Raw genomic sequence first — 14,674 nt, forward strand, 5'->3', positions numbered from 1 at the left:
CATCAAAATTAAACGAAATAAACATTTGAAATATATCAGTTTGTATGTAATGTATGAATATAATATACAAGTTTCACTTTTTAAATGGAATTACTGAAATCAATCTACTTTTTCATGATATTCTAATTTTATGACCAGCACCTGTAGTCTAACAGAACTCCCCATGTGGTAGATTAATGGCTTGTCAGAGAAAACATCCGTAGGGCTGCCACAGCTATCTGAAGATGTTTTCCGTCTTATATCTACTCCTAGATCTCCAGGGAGGCTAAAGCAGCAAACTATCCTTTATCACACTGTAGTTCAGGAAAGAGAGTAATAAAAGTTGCCTCCAAAAGTTCATAATTGAGTAAAGGCAATGCAGAATGTGTCACCTAATGTCAAGTTCTCTTAAAGAGTTTGTATTCCTGTTTCATACTTTCAAGTGCAACAAAGTTAATTTAATCATCGTTTGAAATAAATCAGCTTTGAAGAAAACTCATTAGTCACCTTCCCACTCTGTACCTGCTGGAAAGCATTTTGTTTTTCATGGGTTTGTCTTACATCATTGGTCAGAGGCACTGATTGTTCAGCCATTTGTTGTTACAGATCCTTTAATGACATCTGTCTTTGGCATCAGTCTGTTTACTAAGGAAACACATTTTCTCTCTTTTCTTTTCATTGCTTCTCCTCGCTCCCTTTCTTTTCTGCAGGTAACAGTATACTACACTCAGCTGCAGACAGTGTGACAAGTGCCGTGCAGAAGGCCAGCCAGGCACTGAATGAGCGTGGTGAGAGATTAGGCCGGGCTGAGGAGAGGACTGCGGACATGATGAGCAGTGCTGAACAGTTTGCAGTTACAGCACACAAGGTGAGGCAAAACACAAGCATAAAACATACCAATGCGCAACCTCAAGGTGTTTTAGTAGATTATATTAAAATTCCAAATCTGCTGTGCAATATACACTTTATATTTTTTAGTTTAACAGACGGACCAACACATCCTATTTAATTCTAAAGATATGCTTTATTTTAACACCTTTATTTAGCATTAAAGTTCTCTGAAATAGTACTTTTTCTTTCTTTGATTAAAACTCATTTACTTTGCGTTTCAGTTTTCTGTAGTGCTTCCCCATCCTCCATCACACTCATATCGCTTGTTAAAGAAAACTAACTGCATGCTGCTTAATGAGGCTATAAGCCTCTTTGTGTTCTACATAAACTAAAGATTTCTAACAAGCACACCTGTATGATTAATATAGCAATGCTTTGTATATGAAACACCTCCGGCATCCAGCTTTACTGTAAAATTGGGCAGCTGACAAGTGGAAATGAATGTCATAAACTGAACTCATTCGCTACCTACCAAAATAGTTTTAGTGGTATGCAAATTACCACAGATGTGACATTATGGTGATTGAAAGACGATTGGAAAGCCTCCCTCGATCGTCTTACTGCTCACAGATGAGCCTCCCCACTGTGATAAAGTTAAAAAGTTAAAAAGAAAAAAATATTGGTTCACTGGTTTCTGGAGAAAATAACTGCATAAACCCCTCAGTGAATTCCCCATTTGCTTCCTTTTACTTATTTGAGTCGATTACCTTTGTGTCTTTGATCATAACGCTGTTTGTCAGAAGCCTTGTGTTAAAATCAGCTGATTGTTGATTGTTTCTCAGAGGACGGTAGATCATTTCTGATCTAAAAGAGAAGTAGTGAGAGGAGATCCTAGTTGGATATATTGGAATATTTTCAGTTGTCTTTTTTGTTAATTTATTATGAGGTCACAGGCACAGACAGCTCAAAATGTTTACAGTGGACTTTGAAATCTGTTGATTTGATTGGTGAATTTTCATTCATGGATGTTGTACTTAAACTAGATGCTTTGCTGCCCTGCTTTGTCTGAAAACATACTTAAGCATTCCTGCACAGAACAAAAGCAGCCCATACTACTAACTTTTCCCAAAAGTTGCTTCTTGAAATGTACAACTTTGTAATTACATATCTAATGACGATTGTTTTTTAATTACAAGACTATGTAAGTAAATTCCAGTCATCTTGTAATTTACCGACACACCTGAGTTATGATTTAACTCATTACCTCTTCATGCTGAATACAAGTGTACCTGAGCAAATCCTGTCTGTACTTTGTGGTCAAGTGCAGCAACAAGCCTCTGCAGTGCTGCGAGGGGGTCACCTTGAATTTTATTATTTTTTTCTTTGCCCATTTCTGCAATCTCATTCCTGCAGCTTACTTTGTGGCTGCAGACAATTTAACTGCACTGCTCAGTTTTAATCAAACCCTCTAATTTATCTGTGATGCTCTACTGCCCCCACTGGATCAATATGTAGATTTCAGTTCTCATCATTCCACATCAGCAGACTCCTTTCTCAGTCTGTAGTCTTTATGTGCAAGTGTGTGTGTCTGTTATTTTTCACATCTCCACACCCTGTGGCTCTGTATGAGATTGGTGGCTTTAGTTACCCTCCTAATGAGCCTCCCATAAAGCCAATTATAACCACTATTAATAAGATGGATTTAGTTCCATAAGGCCTGAATCAAAAAGAACCGGGCTGACTGGCTTTCATTTGTGTGAACTAACCCTGACTTTATGCCGCATGCTTTCTCACCTAGTTATTCTCTGGTTTGAGGTGCTTTTATTTTTACAGGTAGGGCTGTTTGTTAGTGCAGAGACATGCTTTTCTTGAGTCTTCTCACTGTGTTATTCTGCAACCCTCCCCATCCCAATTTTCCTACAGCTTGCCATGAAGCACAAATCTTAAACCACTGCCAAAACCAGCTGGGCTGGGGGTGTCAGCATTCAGCAGTCGCTGCACAGGAGAAGGATTCCAGATGTTGTTCTTAAAAAAAAAAAAAAGAAAAAAAAGATTAATATTTGTTAACAATGTTAACATTTTTATGTACTGGGTTTTTGTACTGCGGTGCACCTCATTCTTGATGACAGCGACACTTTACACAGAGGCAAGAGGAAGAGAGAAATGTTCTGCAGAATGTTTATTGCTTCCATTTACCTTAAATTTCAACAACACCAACAAAACTGTAGTTTATAGTAAAATCCCCCAATACATGCTTTGTTTCATTTATTTGTTCTAACTCTAATAATTCATGTGCACAAATTAACTTGAAATTGTTTGCAAACAGTCCCAGAGCTGAAACATGTCTTATTTAAAGGTCATTTTGAGCACTTTTATTAATATTCAGTCTGATATATGATTAATAGATCTTGTTATTCTTAAGTGTTCTCAAAATATTTTTTGATCAAATTGGTACAATGTGATTTCTGATGTAGAGGATAATTACATCTGCTGCACATCTGTGAAAACCTAAGTGTGTCTAGCTAAGACAAAATTGGGAGTCTGGGATTTCAGATAAGGATGATTTTATCTGTTGAGGAAAAGGCAACTATCTCTAACAGTCAGTGTGACGTCTTTGTCTCCGTTTCGTCTCTTAGACAATGAGCTCATTCAGTGTCTTCTGTCCATAATCTCAAAATGTTTCTAAACCCTTTTAGTTGATATAATTTCAATGTTTCATTTCACAAACTGCAAATTGTTTTGTCTCTGTTTCATCTCTTAGACACTGAGCTCATCTCGTCTCTTGTTCTGTCCATAATTTCAAAATGTTTCTAAACAGTTTTTATTAATATAGTTTCAATGTTTCGTTTCACAAACTGCAGAAAAGATTAAGGTTTGGGCGTCATGTATTACAAGATGGTAAAACATTTTGACCCTGGAATGATTTGTCTTTCAAAGCAACTAAAAAAAGATATTTACCAACAGTTCTGAAGTGTACTTTAAGAAGATGAATATGAGAAACTTTTTTTGTATATTATTTAGACATTAATTCATGTCACCGAGGAGCATTTCATTAAACCAGCTTCTGCTCTGTAAAAAGCAGCCTCAGTACTATGATCTGTGTTTGTAGAGCTATCTTGTCCCTGATTATGGGATGTTTTAAAACAAATTCTTGCTGTGTCGCCTTTAAACATCCAGCACTTTGGGCTTTTTTAATCTAATTTGTTTATTGTAAAGATGTTTGCTGATAAAAGACAAATAGTGGCAGTGTATGATAATTTTTGTTCCCACACGGACTAACTTCAGCTTTCTCACTACCAAGATATCACCCTCACACTGATGATGTATTTAAATCTTTTTGTATTTCACATTTTAACAGTGCACTGATAAAATGATCTTGCGGAGTATTGTTGAGTTCATAATGAAACGTTCCAGTTGCCTAACTTTGTGCTATTGTTTCTCTAACACTTTGGATGTTCGTTGTTTTGATTAAAAATATGTGAAGATGCATTTCTATTATTTTGTTTCACTTTTTATAGCCGAGGTTAACATTTCAAACAAATGGTAAAATTCAAAGTTGTGCTTTTTTTTGTCACATGTGCATGAAGTTCTTATGGTTTCCCTCTCATTAACAAGAAGGTGGTATCAGCTTTAAATGTCTCACAGGTTTCTGTTATCTTTCTCTGCCTGATGTGCTCAGTTTCACTTTATGGTTTAACACTGCTCTTATTTTTTCTGATCTCCACTCTCTATAATACTGTAAAAATTCAAATAAAGTCAAGTTCACAATCACAGTGAAGTTGTTTATTAATGTTTCTTTATGCCAAGATCTCATCTCAGATGGTAAATATGTTTTTATCCATAGGTATGTGTATTTACATGTGTTCATGTGCCTGTTTCCAATATATCTGATGAACCTCTGGACAAATTTTAATGCAACTTGCAGATAAGGATCCGTCTCTGCCTGTACCTTTACAGCTGATATAAGTATTGGAGTCAGCCCGATTCAAAGTGGCTGCCACTGCAAACTGATCTTAGAAAACGCAAAAATGGCTATAACTCAGTTAATTTTACAGACATTGAGCTAAACATTGATGTAGTAGCTGAGAGGCACTGACAGCACTTACATTGAACGTGAGATGTTTCAATATGGGACTGCAGAACGCTATGTTCAAGGTTTTATCAAAATGGCTGCAACTCTGACATTTCTCAAACATAATCTTGGTGTAAAACTCTGGCATGAAAGGTGACTGGCAATATGCATTCCTTATGTCAAGCTTTTAATTTTCAGATAGTTTTTACATTGTACAATGAAAGAAAAAATGGTTTAAGTAGTTTTATATTTGAGCGGTTTTACAGTGCACATGTCCAGTTAACTGCAGGATTTGATATGCATTTTGAAACAATGGACTTTCATTTTATTTAAGTAATGTTTGACATTCTAGTCATCGACACTTTCAATGCAGTAAGAAGAACATTACTTTAAAACTATACTGAAATATCTTTCAGATGTACCTAAATCATGTTAGGGTGTGTATAAGTGCTTTATATGTAATCATTTCATCTGCAGAGGGCAATTTTACCACAAAAGTAAATTGAGGTACTGAGGCTATTTTAATCTGCACCTTCAGTTTTTCTGTAGTAAATACTGCCCTCTCTTGGTGCAGTTTAAAAGGGCAGTGTAATCCAAATACAAAATCAGACTCATCCTAAATCAGATTTTGTCGAGGCAATAATGTGAAGGATTATTATCAAAAGAACAGGATAAGTTTTATTCGGTTAGCTTTAACTTAACATTGAGTATAGTTCTCATAAGTAAAATCACACTAAAGACTCTTATTTCAAATATCCTCACTTTGTAATCCAGGATTTTTGTATAAAATGTCAAGTACTCAGACTGAGAATACCACAAGGGTCATCAGGACTGTTTTACTCCCATTTAATAAAAAAAGGAAAAAGTTTGCCTTTTTTTTAAAAGTTTAAAGGAAAAAAAAAAAGCTGTGACTTATTTTTTTCAGAAGTTTGTCTTCAGTTTCAGAGACCTTGTAGTGAGAACCAGCTCTGGCAGTATCACCTGTTCTGATGGGTATGTGCTTCTGACATATTTCTTGCACATTTTTAGCTCTTAAAAAAACTAGCATATCCAGATAAAAATATAAGTATTTTTATGGATTGGTGACACATCTTTGTGTGTGAGAGTAATAATAGACTTAAAATTTAGAGTATTTTTTTAGTAGAGGGAACTAAAATGTGCAGAAATCTCTCTGGTCAAACATGTAGTTTGTTTTTTCCCTCCTTGCCTCGATGAAATGGTATTTTAATCTTATTAATGATGCAGCTCAATCTGACAAGCAGAAGAGCAGTTAGAGCAGGAACAGTTGAAATACATGATCTATAAATTTTAGTGCTGGAGTGGGGGAAGTTCGCACCTCATTAAAGCTCCTGCACAGGACTCCGCTGCTATTACTCACTCCTCCGACACCGTGAATCATTCCTGCCTTCCTCTTGAAACCTACTTACATTTTTTCCAGCTTTCCGCTTTCTCTCCCTCTCAAGAAAAAGCAAGGTTCCTGTTACCGTCCGTGTTATTCTCAATGATTCACCTCCTTCATGTCTCAGAACTACAACTTGATTATTTTTTTAAGATTCTTGCTAAATTGATCAGATTATTAGCATAAATGTCACAATATTTTAATGTAGAAAAAAATGCAGTTTTCCGGTCACATTTCACAATGTAACACATTTTATTTAAAGTACTTAAGTGATTACTTTTCACCGGGGGGTTGGTGACACCTACCAGTTCTGCCCTGTGTATTGATTAGTGATTTTTAGTGTGATTTAGTTTAATGTGTGCATTGATCACATGTAGGATCGAATGTGCACATTAAGAGCTGAGAACTATTCAATATCACTAATTGCTACAGTTAATGACAGAGCAAACAGGCAGGAAGACTAAAACCATCAGCAAGTACACCAGTGAGGGCATTTTAACAAACATCTGACTAATTACTACTGTATCATGTAGTTTGAAGAATTAATTTCCCCCTTAAACAAGAGTTTAGGTGAATTTTGAACATTTAAAATGACAATAAAACTCACAAAACTCTTTAAAGCTAATTATAACACACCAATCTGGACCCATTAAAACTTTGTAGTTTGATATGCCAGGTTTGGATACATTGAAAGTATTTTTCAAGTATTTTAGTACACACTTTACTCTGCAGAAGTCTCCTACTTTGGAATGAACATTGTAATATTAATAAATGAAGTATTTACTAAATGGAATTTAAGGAAACTTATTTCCGCATCCTGTCATAGTTTTGTTGATAATTTAATGTCTTTTAAATAGATATTTTGAACATTTTAGGGTTCTGTGGAAGAGTTATGAATAGTTACGATCTGTCAGCTCTTCAAATGGCCTCAGTTTAGGAAATGTATTGAGTCTGACAAGACTGAGAAGTGTGGCTAAGACCAAAGTGTATATTAAACCGTTTTTAAACCTTTATACTGTTGCCAGTTTTGCATTAATCAAGTACTTACCTTGAAATTTATGGTTATTTGCAAGTGCAAACTGTGGAATCAGCAGCTAACTGTAGTACTTCTACCAAAATAACCATGTAATGCAAAACTGATGGTAGTGTAAACATTTATGGTAAAAAAAAACTAAAAAAGGCTTCCATACTGCAGGAAATGACTTTTGGTTAATTTATTTACACCTGGTGATCTGAGCACAGCTCCTCATCAAAGGTAAAGTGCACAGCACCATAAATCACGACTCAAGTAATCTGACACAGTCATGTGATGAAATTGTCCAGTGAGAATGAACAATGAGAAAATATTCAAAAAACATGACATATGGTTAAAAAATATCAGTGACTACGAATAAACCAGGCTACCTACTTGGTGTAAGATTCCTATGAAATTTTGAAGACCCCAAAATCTACTTTGGAAGTGGGTCCACTCAAACAAGCTCTTATTAACTTGTCAATATAGTTAGCTGACTATAACAGGTAAGATACTAATTGTTCATAGCCTTTCCATAGAATTCCAGTTCAAAATATCTGAGATATCCCTTTAAAGTCAATGTTTGGATCACAGCATTTCTAATTTAGCACTGCTCCTTTATCTTTTAACAGAAATGTTTTTTTTCTTTAAGCCCAACCTCACATGTGAACTGGATGAACTGTTGATTGAATCACCGAGTCCTTGAAAGACTCTTTTGACCTCCTGAGTCACAGCCACTGTTGTGGTTATTTACATTCACATACACTGCCAGGTGTGACACAGTGTGCAAACTTATTTTATGATCTTAGCAGAAGACCAGAGAGCTCGTCCAGTCAGGTGTCACCTTCAGAGGTGCATTGGCATTCCTGTCAGCCGCAGCAGAGCGTCGGCGGCTGCTCGACTGAGAAGCTGACCAACCGGCCTCAGGGTGGCTCATTTTTAATCTGCCAACAACCCCAGAGCTCGGCAGGAGTAATTACAGGTTACACCCAGGGGTTAGGAGTGCGAATAAACTGGGACTGCACCTCTATTTCTTATTATCGCATACAAATCTCTGCAATGATTTTTTTTAACAGTCCTATTTGTCAGGATTTGATTTAACCTCGAAGCCAAAGTTTAATACCTGCAACAGAATATCTCAGATGTTTTCTGGAGAGTGAGATTCAGAGAAATGTGGCTCGACAAGGGTTCTACAAATGGACTGCAGCTAAAGAGAGTGTGCACCAAACTTTAGCAAATCTTGAGTCAGGTTTAGAAAAGGTGACATTTTATTTGTACTGGATAGTTAATTGATTTTGTGTCTGAAGTTCGTCTCCTGACTTTTGAACAAGAAACCACTTTTTAAGAAATATTCTTCCTGTGGAAAGGAGGTTTAAATCTTTGGTGATTTAAAGCCTGAATTTTCTGGCTGTGTGTGTTTCAGTGACACTTTCAGAAAGTAATCATGCGATGGACATCTACAACTAATTAACTTTGGAGTATGAGTCAAGATGGCTGCCACAACAAAGCAATATTAGTCAACTGTGTTGCTGAATATATCGTAGTATCTGTTAGTGATGCATGTCGATTCGTAAGGTAGAGGCGAAGACTTGTGCAGCTTGGGTCACCTCGGCGCTTGCCTACAGTGACTTGGCAGATGTATAGTGAGGCGAAGTGCACAACAGCTGCTCGCTCTAAATCCAGCAGCCTATTCTTCCAATTCTCTTCTCTGCCTTTGAGGTCCTGGGGAGAGCAATGTCAGATGTGCTGGAATCATCATTTATTATGCAGATGAGCCTTACCCCTCTGCATGCAGCCTCGATCTGTATTCTTACAAATATTGGTGGTCTTGCTGTTGATCAAAGTGTTTCCTTACCTGATAAATTATTTTACACTTTATTTTGGGCAGCTACACCATGGAGTTTTAAAAGGAACATGAAAAGGTCTTCGGAAGGGAAAATCACCTCTTCTGGTTATAAATATCACCATGAACACCTGCTAGTAATAAGCTTCAGAAGACAAATGGGGGTCGATGCAAAAGATCTGCAATGACCTACTTCTGTTCAGTCCTTTTGTTATTTACATTTACAGTGCAGTGTGCTGTGTTCAGATTTATTGTTTCTCTACAGGGAACAAAATGGTAGCAATGCTAACAGCTTCTGTAAAGTTGAAATGCTTGTGTATGAGGAAAAAGACCAGAACACATTTTATTTTCATCACACAGTTCTAATATATATTTTATAATAGTGTGACTAAATTAAGCTCATGTATGTTTACTTGTCCAAGTATGTTTTAATAAGCAAGATATGTCTCTCAGAGGATGCATGCACATTTTAGCTTTCACAAAATATAGAGGATTATCCATAGTTAAAGGTCTGAAATGCACATCGCCTGCTGCCCTTCGTCTCAGATTTGCTTATGCTGCTATAGGATGGAATTGTAACCATTTTGGACAAACCTTGTAAGTGGCCTTAGGCACAATCTTGTGTATGGTGAGATCTTGCAAGACGTGTTAGCACTCAGATAGAGAATGTCTTGAGGATGACTCTCAGCAACTACCACACCAATCAGCACTTTAACAAATTAGCACAATATCTGCAAAAATGACTGAGTGATAGCCGTTTTGTGTTAGCTAAAGTTGATAAACGGTAGCAACCATCCTGGACTGGAGTGAAAAGGTAATTAAATGTAGCTGTACATCTAATGATTGCTTTCTGAGGATTTCATTAAAATCTGTTTAGTGGTTCAAAGCAAAAGCATTATCATTAGCCTTTGACAGAGAGCATTAATGAGGAAGAATAAAGACAGAAACATGTGGCTCAATAAAATAATGTTACAAATAATGCAACAAAAAGTAAAACAGGTGATTATTGATCTGTAAAATGTGGCATAAATTGATTTATTTTCATTCAAATATCTAATTTTGTTAATATCCTCATTATATTTGCCTTTTTTTCAAAATTATTCTTTTTTCACTTATTTTGTATTTTCTCTCTCTCTCTCTCTCTCTCTCTCTATATATATATATATATATATATATATATATATATATATATATATATATATATATATATATATATATATATATATATAACTAGCCTTTTTTATATTTCCCTAAACGAATGTATTTTATGTTCACATTTTTAATAATGTGTGATGCATTTTCTTTATTTATGCCGTATTTTGTGCATATTAAATAACTCATTGAGCCACCTATTTCCACCTACTATATCTTCCATAGTCCAATACATGAGCATCAAGTTTACATTTGAGAACATGGTGCCGCAGTAGCACCTCAGAATTGTCTTTCACTGGCTGTAGATTATTTATCATCTTTATATATTATCTTCCTGTCAGTTTCTGTTTATATTGATCTATCACCAGTGCAGTGTGATGACATAGGTTATGCCGCAGACATTATGATGTGAAAGAAGTGTTTCATTTGCATCACTTCCTCACACTCAGTCCTCCTGTCACTGAGTTTAGTTGTCCTTTGAAGGGATGCCTTCAGAAGTGCCTTTTAATATCTGTTCACCATTTCCTCCGATCCTGCGAGCAGCACATCAGAATGCAGACAATGTCCTACAGATTTACAGCGCAAGCAGCATGAAGCCTCTAAATTACACAGGAATATGCAGAAGGGAGAATTCATAACAAAAGCTGTCACTTCCTGTTTGTTCTTGATACATCACCTCAGCCCATAGTTAATGTCTTCCATATTCCAATAGAGGGACTGAGGGTGTTGGGGAAGTGGGAGGAAGGGGCTCAACAAGATTAGAGCTCGTCTTTTTTTTTTTTTGCTTTGTCTTAGATGTAGGTTACCGCAGTGTGTAGCTGTGAGGCAGCAGGACTTTGTATCTGTCTGTCTATTGACTTGAGAGATTTATCTTCTGGAAAAAGGGGGCGGTGCAGAAAACTGTGTGTATCAGCAAAGAAACAACACTAACACCAGAGGGCAGCAATTAACATGAATTAATCACATTGATTAAGGCACCATCTCCTCTGCTCAGAGCTCTGCCTTTCACTGCTGTGGATCCTCTTGTGTCCATATACTCATCTAACACAACCTGCTCACTAATGACATTAGATATGCTGGAAAATAATGAGCTGGGCAAATTAGGGAGTATTTTACAGGAAAAAAGAGAGATTTTGTGAAAAATAAGAAGAGCAAGCAGGTATTATCATACCATAGTTTCTAGGTTTTGCACAATGTCTGAAGATGGTATTACTTTCAGGTGTGTGTTTTCATGTAGTGTTTTGTCATATTGAAAGCTCTCGTCTTTCTCTGACCATTCAGAGGTTCAGCCTGTCCCCATATATACCACTGAGGGGCACTGCAGCTTAAGCGGAGTCATTCAGAGCTGAAGAACCCCAGTGAACCGTAAGGAGAGCGCACTAACCAAGATAGCGTCAACTCCTCACTTCAGTGCCAGCCCCTAAACGTTACCCAGGATACCTAAATCTGCTGAGCTGTCTCCTTCCTCCGCTCCTCTCTGTACCGCAATATGACTTTTCCACTCAACTCCTAAAGAAAGTTTGTTGTTTTTCTCTTTTGGTTATTCTCATTTTTTCTTCTTCTCTCTCCCTTTTGTGTTTATTATATTTTCTGCCCCTTTTTTCTCTTAAAGGCATCAATTCCAGTTCAGCCACATTCAATCTAATCCCTCTAATTCAGTTAATCTAATTTTCTGGATGTGGTCACACTGCTGATCTCCACCACTGGTTCTTTGCAAGCTCTTTTTCTGCACTCCGATTCTGTGCCCAAATCCCCTAGAGGCGTGCTCTTTTTCACTTCTTCTCCACATCTCTCATGATGAGTTACCGATTGACACAGGAAAATCATTGATTAACTGCTAAATTTCCTGATAGACATAAGGGGGGAAAAACAAAGCAAAACAAAAAACTTTCACTTTTTAATATGTAATATGAACTGTCTCTTGTTTTCATGCAGACTATTTTCTCATTTTGTGCTCATTAAAAGCTGCCAGTGTGCAGTGCATTTGTGTTTCAGGGATTATGAAGCTCTATTAGCAGATAAGAGACACTTTCTTGGTGGAAATCACTGGAGATAGGGTATGTGGGTTAAACATGATGTGTCCCAGCACTCTCGCTTTTTAATCACATTCACAGATAAGCTCAGTGTTATTTGCATCTCGTCGTCCATTTCAGTCCTTGCTCACAGCATCCAAAGACCACTTGTTTCATTATTCCTTCCTCCCTTTACCTCCTTTACCTGAGTGTCCTGCAGCAGCTCCAACTTTTGTCAAAAATTGAAGCATCTTATCTGCTATAAATAACCTCATTTAAAATTACAACAGAGAGAGAGGGGGGGGGAAATCCAGTTTGTTTTAGGAGGGCAGGAACAGTGTCAGTCTCAGTGAGAGGATTAGGGCCAGGCACAGCAGACATTCACAGGATCTGAATGTGGGCCGAACGAGACACACCCTTGTGTCGTATCTCATCGTGTGGATGTTTTTGTCCTGCGTAACAGCTGAAAGGGAAAAAACACATTGTTTTTCTCTTTTTATTTTTTTATCCCTCACCATCTCACTCCACCTTCAGCTGATGCTCTGTCCTTTTCCCCTTTCCCACCTGTGGCCCACTTATATGTTTATAGGTCAACTGGCTGATGATTTTAGGTCTGTTGTGTTTAAATCTGTCCAAATGGAGTAATGGGAAAATGTGATACCTGCTGCATTTCAGTTAGTGCCTGCTCTCTTTTCAGCTTTAAAATGTAGGACTGTAATCTGTGTCGCAGCTGAATATTATGAAAAGCATAATAAAGACATCCAGAATGAGAGTGAATAAGACAGCGTTATGGATACTGCAGGTCATGAGGGTTAATTGGAGTTTAAAGAGTGACGTGTGGATGTGTGCTGTCTAAGGCCTTCAGCTTATGATGGGAGAACAGCTGGATCTCTGAGTCATGGATGGATGAGGCTTGCCAAAATCCCTTTTATTTTTCTTTTGTTTTCGGCTGCAGCTCTCTTTATTCTACCTTCTTTTCCCCAAGTGGGTGCATTCTGACTGCAATGCAGCTAAAACAACAGCAATGGTCTTATTCTTAGATCAGACCAAAGGGATGGTGGCCTGTCATCACTTCCTCCTACCGGTTTAAAGATTCCTTGTGATTCTTTGTGAGGGTCTGGTTTGGGCTGGGTCAGCTTCCAAACTAGCAAATCCTCAAAGAGTAGATGAAAGAGACACATATCACTCTTGTCTCAGCATGGCTACCACTGCAGAGAGACAGAGGTACCTCGAAAGATAAAAGGAATCTTGACTAAGAAATAAGAACAAAGAAAGTAAAGTAAAATATGTAAAATTGCAATTTCTGAAATTACACTATCAGACTTTCACAAAGCAAAGTAAGCCTAATGCTTATTGTACATACAACATAATTTCCATTCACATCACACTGAACTCCTAACATGTAAGGGATATTTTTGGATTGAGCACTCCTCGGTGTTGACTCAGCCTCTGTGTAAGCGAGCCAGACAGGTGTTTTCCATTCTGCATTGTTCTGTTCTTTGTTAGTGCTCTCACACTCCAGACAGGCCCCCCCACACCAACACAGCAGGTGAAACCATGTTATCCAGGGCCCAAAAACACCAGCAAGTGGAAATATAACCCTGACTTCAGAGGGTTAGAGTTAATTTAATTGACTCATGGAGCATCCGGTTTCCCTATCATATCATTTACTTGGCAGTTTTGTTAAAAATACAAGAATAAAAATGTAAAATATTGTTTCAAAACAAAACAGTAGAATCCATTGTCTTGTTTCAGATTAGTTAATAAGGAAAACATAATCTGATAAGGCTCAATGACAGAATATAATGCATTTATTAAAAAATTAATAAACAGTCATTTTATATTTTTTTCCCTTTTCTCGACACCTTGCCTCCATAATAATCTTGTTACCTAAGCAATTTCATTTTAAATTGTGTACCTGCAGATTTACAAAATCAAATTAGGACCCACCTCAGTGTGTGGTGTTGTCAGTGTCCTGCTGTCTTTCAGCTTCATATAACAGACAATAGAAATGGTCTTTCATGCAGACCTGTTCTGCCTGAATTCCCTTGTCACAGCTCATTCTGAAACGACAGTGACTGCAGAGCTGCGAGTGGGGTGGCAGAGATTTTACATCATGCATTCATATTTCAACAGCCACTTGGGCTGAGATTCATTTGTCGAGGAGGCACACATGCATAAATACTAACTACTGCACTTAGAAAACAAGTCCCACTGCATTTCAGTCTGAAGTCCTTTTTTGTGATTGTTCTACCCCAACATGTTTACAGGTGCTGGTCATAAAATTAGAATATCATGAAAAAGTAGATTGATTTCAGAAATTCCATTTAAAAAGTGAAACTTGTATATTATATTCATACATTACATACAAACT

At 37.1% G+C, this 14,674-nt stretch overlaps 1 protein-coding gene across 2 annotated transcripts in view; it reads left to right on the plus strand.

Moving 5' to 3' along the window:
- Window positions 1-4,583, plus strand: part of stxbp6 (syntaxin binding protein 6 (amisyn)) — a 44,353-nt gene extending 39,770 nt beyond the window's left edge. For both annotated transcript variants that reach the window (XM_017419307.2, XM_017419317.2), the window contains 2 exons: window positions 690-847; window positions 2,734-4,583. In XM_017419307.2, coding sequence (XP_017274796.1) covers window positions 690-847; window positions 2,734-2,757 — 182 coding nt within the window. In that variant the 3' untranslated portion in view covers window positions 2,758-4,583. The remainder of the gene's footprint in view (window positions 1-689; window positions 848-2,733) is intronic.
- Window positions 4,584-14,674: the final 10,091 nt, after the last annotated feature.

The sequence above is a fragment of the Kryptolebias marmoratus genome, linkage group LG10 (assembly GCF_001649575.2).
Source record: "Kryptolebias marmoratus isolate JLee-2015 linkage group LG10, ASM164957v2, whole genome shotgun sequence".
NCBI classification, from domain to species: Eukaryota; Metazoa; Chordata; class Actinopteri; order Cyprinodontiformes; family Rivulidae; genus Kryptolebias; species Kryptolebias marmoratus.